Below are 5,965 nucleotides of genomic sequence, written 5' to 3'. Positions count from 1 at the left end.
CTTGCAGGTCATGGTGAAGCCTTTGGCTCATACTCTGAGTGCGCTGGGAAGCTGAGGGAGATAACACAGCCTCTGACTTCCATCTAAAGTTACCACCTTGCTGCTGTTGATAGAAACTGAAGGGAGCAATTTAGATGCAGGGAGAACAGTTAGGAGGTTACTGCATTCATCCAGTGAGTGATGATAGTGGCTTGGACCATGGTGGCAGCAGTGAGGAAGGAGAGAAGTGATCAGGTTTTGTATATATTTTAAAGGTATAGTCAACATTATTTGCTCACGGATTGGGTGTGGATTGTAGAGAAAGAGAGAAATGAAGGGTGACTTCACAGTTTTTATCCGAGAAACTAGAAGCAAGGTGATTGGGAGGGCTACAGGAAGAATAGGAGGGAAAATCAAGCACTCAATTTTGGACATGTTTAAATTGGAGATGTCTATTGTACAACCAAGTGGACTCATTGAGTAGTCAAATGAATATCCAGCTCTCGATTTTATAAGAGAAGTCTAGGCTAGAGAAATAGTATTTAAAGCTGTGAGACTGAATGGATTCACCCAAGACATGAGTGTGGCTTAAAAAAGGGGGGAAAAAAAGTTCAAGTGCAAGGCCAAGCCCTGGGACATTCCAGTAATGATGATACTAACACGTGCTGGGCATGTTTTGTGCAGGTGCTCTTTTGCCTCTTATAAAAATGTTGCAAGGTAAATACTCTCAAGCCGACTTAATAGAATCTGTTTCACAGTGAAAAGTCATATCTGTCCAAAAGCACACAGATGGTTAAGTGCTACTATCTATCTGACTTTTGTGGTAAATAAAACTTTGAGTTTATTTCCTCTAGCAACTTAACTTATAAACCTTGGTATCATCCTTTGTTTTTCCTTCCCTATCCAGTCGGCCTTTCATTTCTATTTTCACTCTAAGCTTCGGAACAGGGCATATCCTATTCTTTTCCATGAATTATTCTTACTGTCTCCTAATAGGATTTCCTGCCATGACACTATGCCCATGCTAATCCATTCCTTATCTTTCGGAATATAAAGCTGATCATGTCACCTTCCTGCTTAGCTGTTCTATTAATTCCTTATTATCTGCAAACTATAATCCAACTTCCTTAGCTTCGTTTACAGCAGCCTTCACAATCTGGCTCCAAGCTGCTTTTCCAATCTCATCTCCTGCTCGTCTCCTTCCAGTCCCACTTCCCGTATCAGTCACCTTTGTGACACTGAATCTCTTAGCGAGGTACACCATGCTCCTTCACAACTCAGTTTCATGCATCGTTTCCTTTTCATGCCCTCACTGGTTAATCCCCAGTACAATACTGGCTAGAAGACATGATGGCGGGCGCTGTATCTTGTTCCGTGTATCAGACGGAGGCAGGCTTTCAACTTTTCGCCATTAAATATGATGTTTGTTGTAGGGTTGTTTTAGATGCCCTGCATCAGATTAAGAAGATCTCTTCTTTTTGTAGTTGCTAAGAATTTATTGTAGTTTTATCATGAATGGATATTGAATTTTATCAAAAGTTTTTCTGCATCTCTTTTGGTATCATTTCTCTCCTATAATCTAATTAATTTATTTTCTACTGTTAAATTAAGCTTATATCCCCTGGATTAACTCAATATGATCATGTATTTACTACCTTTTCTTTATACATATATTTCTGGCTTTGAGTTGCTAATATTTTGTTTAGCATATGGCCCTACAATTTTGTAGTGGCCCAAGGGGAGCACTTTTTGGAGAGGTGATCAAAAGCAACCTGATAATTAGGAGCAAAGTTTGATTTCCACTTCTGTCTGGTATTAGGGGCCCTGAATGAATGTCAAGGACTCAGACTGTGTGTGACTACAGGAAAATAAAATTTTCATTATCAATAACTGTCATATTTGGTACAAAGTTCAGTATATATTCAGTCTAAAAATTGAAATAGATCTTATTAATTGTTATAATTCAAAAGTTTTAATAGCAGTAAAATAAAAATCTAGTATTTATAAATAAACCTATTCTATGTTCAGTTTGCTAGTCCACCTTACATAAAAAAAATAATAAACAAAAAAGAAAGAAGTCCCACAAAGCCTCCAAAACACCCCTACAGGAAGGTTTCCTTCATCACGTCCATGAATGGCATCGTGTCTGTCGCTTTGAGTAGGCCAAGATTGATGAGGACGGTCTTTTCCAGTTCCAAATAATTCTCATAGTCCATTTTCAGTTCAGCCTCCAATTGTTCTTTTGTCTTCTGATACGTTTTCTAGGAAAGTAAAGAGCAAGTCATCCCTATCAAACACTGAAAGCTAGAAATACCAAAGGATGAGAAAGGGCTATTTTTGAACAGTTGGCCTGGCTGCTGCTCTCTGGAGGGGGTTTGCAGAAGGGCAGAAGGTGAGAAGGCATCTCCTCCACAGTCAGGGAGAGCAGCCGCTGGCTCTGAAGGAGAGTGGCAGAGACAGAGTGGGCACAGCGGAGAAGTGTGTGCAGATTCAAGGAATCTCCCAAAGGAGGGGCAGACTGAATTTGCTGATGGATTGGATTGTGGGCTCTCTGGGCAGCAGGGAATCCGGGCTGACCTGTAAGATCTTGCCTTTGACTAAGGGAGAAGCACATCGAGAGAGGAAAGAATAACAACAAGGAATATTTATTCAGCTAATTTGCCCAGTACCACTTGATGAATCATCTGTTCTGTTCTTTGATTTGTCAATGTTTGCGTTAGTACGGCTCTGGTTTAATTATTGTAGCATTTTAAATGATTCTAATATCGGGTAGGGCAGTCATGATTTTTAAGATTTGTTTTCTCATCTGTGTCTTTTTTAGATGAATGTTAGGAACATTTCGCCTCAGGGTGTCATCCTCATTGCCTTTGTTTCTCGTCCTTGTCATCTCCCCATTCTATTGTCTTCCTGTGCCTTCTGCTCCTTTGTCACAAAGCCCTGTCTTTGTGGATTCCACCAAGGGGTCCTGTACTCTAAGCTTTTATTCTAATTTCTTTAGAGAATAATTTTTAAGAGGTATTTTTCTCCATTGAGCATTCCCAATGGTTGATGTTCCCCTTTGTTTACTGTATTCTTCCCATATGTTTAATTTTCTCTCACTTTTCTTAATATAGCTGCTTTCTCAGATTCCTCATGTCTAATAATTGTTGTACCTATTTCATAACATTGTGCAGCTTAAAAGAATTATTAAACAGGTCAAGTCCTCAGAATAGTGCTGAACACTCAGTTAAGTACTTAAAACGCGTTAGCTACAATATAACCAATTCACTAAAGAGCGGGACTTTATTGGAGTAGAAAAATGTTAGTCTTCTAACCATAGTCCTTTGCAACATATGTGACAGATCCTGTAGCATTTTTTTTTTTTTTTAATCACTTTTAGGTAGTAGGCATGGTGTCATTTTCAGGTATTTGAAGATCCAGGCCAAGCTAATATCAAAATGGAGACTGCCCCTTGGGGCCTCCCTACTACAATGCCCCCACTGTGCGCCTTCAGGATCTTTCTGCAGAGGTCGCCTCATCCCAACTAGGAAGTTATTTTAGGCATCCGATTTGAACCTAGCTATATTCCAAGGGTCCACCCACTTGGCCCCAGGAAAACTCGCCACCCTCACTTTACCATCAGTAGAAGTTCATCCCACACTGGCCCTCTCTCCACCCTCTGTCAGAGCAGTTTAAACCAAACTCTTGCCTCCAGACTTTCCAGCCTCGAAAGACAGGCCCTAGTCCCTGGGTTCCCAAAACTCTCTCTGGACATTCCGCTCTGGCCACTTGATAACTCCTGGCCTTTGGATTGCTATGGCTTAGCAAGCCTCCTGCTGGGTGTCAGAAGCCAGTTGTCCATCCTGGCCAAGAACCTATCTCTAATGGAGTCTGGTATTGCAGAAGTGGGAAGTTGAAAATACGTAGCCTTCTGACACCTCTCTCTCCAAACAAAACAAAACAAAACAAAACAAAACAAAACAAAACAAAACAAAACACAAAACCCTCTTCTGGTCTTCTTTCCCATGCCTCTTGCTTTCCTTGTGTAGTCTGGAATATGGGTAATTGGCTAGAGGTCACAGAATTCTCTTCTAATTTCCATATAGATGGCATAGTTTAGGGATCACATGGAAACTGATACTGTTCCCAGCTTTGGGTCTCCAGCTGAAATTCCAGTTAGGAAAACTCCTATTTCATGTGCTGTTAGAGCTATAATTACTATTATTTTTCAAGAAATGAGCTGTATCCAGATTCGACGTTTACAAAGAAGTGGATGTATGGTTTCCCTTGGATCTGTGGGTTGAGGTGTGCAGCCTAACCCTGGCAAATGGGGGCACCAGCCTTGCTGGACGAATGTGTGATCTTTCCCAGCTCTCCATAATAATACTAACAGTGACCACGTATTAACACTTTCTATCTGCCAGTTTCTGGCTAAGTGCTGTAAATATTTTAACTCTAATCCCCGCTGCGGCCTCTGAGGTCGTTACAGTCTCTTCTCCTTTTCCCTTTTATCGGCAGTTGCTTATAAGGAAATATTTCTGACAAACATTAGGTTTTTTTTTTCTCTGAGTGAACTTTTCATGTTCTTAATGTAACAGAGGAGGGTTTTAAACTCCATTCACTCACCCACGGTTTAGTTTTAGAAAAAAATTGAGACGTGGTAGCTCTACTTAAAAGAGGGTGCTATGTCGAATGGAAATGAAGTTACAAGGCCTTGAAAAAGTTTTGGAAACTCAAAAGCATAATACAATTTCAAGATATGATTATTATATTATCCGGGTGTTTTACATGGAAGTATTTCACATGGAAATTAGTTTTGTATTATTCACTGTTCTACTTGTTTCTGCTGATGTGGATAATTAGGAGCTATCATATGGCATTTAATCGTAGGTAATTGCGGGCATAGGGAGAGAGTGGCAGATTGTCTCCCAGGGCAGAATTTCAACCAATGTTAGTGAATGTGCAAAAGAACAAACAAAGACTACTTTTTTTAAAGCTGGGGAAAGAATGACAAGTTAACTAACTGGTATTCTTTTATACCTTATCACCTCTAAATAATTTTGAAAGGAGGCCCTCTGCTTTTATGATACGAATTATTATCTATCAATAAGTGATTATGTTAATCTATTTACTAATGCAGTACATTAAACTATTTTTACCTGCTTGTGCTTTTAATTGAGACCTAAGATCTTGCATGAATAATTATGTTGAAGGATACTACGTATTTGGCTATAAAGGAAACTATAGACGGGATCGGTGATGAAAATGCTGGCAACGTAAGGGCAAGGAAGAAAATGAGTAAGAGTGAAGTAGAAATATGAACTGAGATGACCTCAACTGAAAAAGGGAGAACCGAAATCATGGACTATGTAAAGGCCTCGTATTCCCATGGGCAAGAGAAGACCAACAGAGCGACAGAACTCATATCAAACAGAGGGACTGAAAAGGAAGAGAAGAGGGGTACTCAGAATTATAGATTCCTTTTTGGTAGAGTTTAAGATGGATGAGTCTTATACCGAATTCTCCTCTATTGAGAGTTTTACATCTCCAGTATGTTATCGTATAATAAAATTCGTGCATGTTTGTCTGTCTGTCTATACACCAGCTCCCATTTAGTGAAAGTGCATTATTTGCCAGGTTACTTAACTGAAAGCCTTACAGTAACCTTAAAAGGTAATTATTAGTGTCTCCATTTTAAAGATAAGAGAACTAAAGCTCAGCAAAGACATGAGCCTTACCCCAGATCTTGTAGCTGGTAAGTGGTAGAGCTGGGATTTAAACTTATGTGTTTTGATTACATATTCCACCCTTTTTGCATTGCCTGTTTTAATGCATTATACACTAGATGTTATATTCTATATAATGAAAGTTTTCAAATTTTGAATCATTGTATCTATAAATGGTATTTAGAAACCAATGTATCTAAAAGACTTTGAAATTATAGAACATTTCAGAAACTTAAATTAGATAGAAACTTGCTAGGTGTCTAATGGTAGTTCTCACTCAT

At 39.2% G+C, this 5,965-nt stretch overlaps 1 protein-coding gene across 1 annotated transcript in view; it reads right to left on the bottom strand.

Moving 5' to 3' along the window:
• Window positions 1-8: 8 nt before the first annotated feature.
• WDR63 (WD repeat domain 63) overlaps window positions 9-5,965 on the bottom strand; it is a 69,359-nt gene continuing 63,402 nt past the window's right edge. The window contains exon 21 of the mRNA XM_023528130.1: window positions 9-34. Coding sequence (XP_023383898.1) covers window positions 9-34 — 26 coding nt within the window. The remainder of the gene's footprint in view (window positions 35-5,965) is intronic.

This window comes from Pteropus vampyrus, unplaced genomic scaffold (assembly GCF_000151845.1).
Source record: "Pteropus vampyrus isolate Shadow unplaced genomic scaffold, Pvam_2.0 Scaffold22, whole genome shotgun sequence".
In the NCBI taxonomy this organism is placed as follows: domain Eukaryota; kingdom Metazoa; phylum Chordata; class Mammalia; order Chiroptera; family Pteropodidae; genus Pteropus; species Pteropus vampyrus.
The sequence above is the reverse complement of the archived record's forward strand: the minus strand, read 5'-3'. Positions and strand labels throughout refer to the sequence as shown.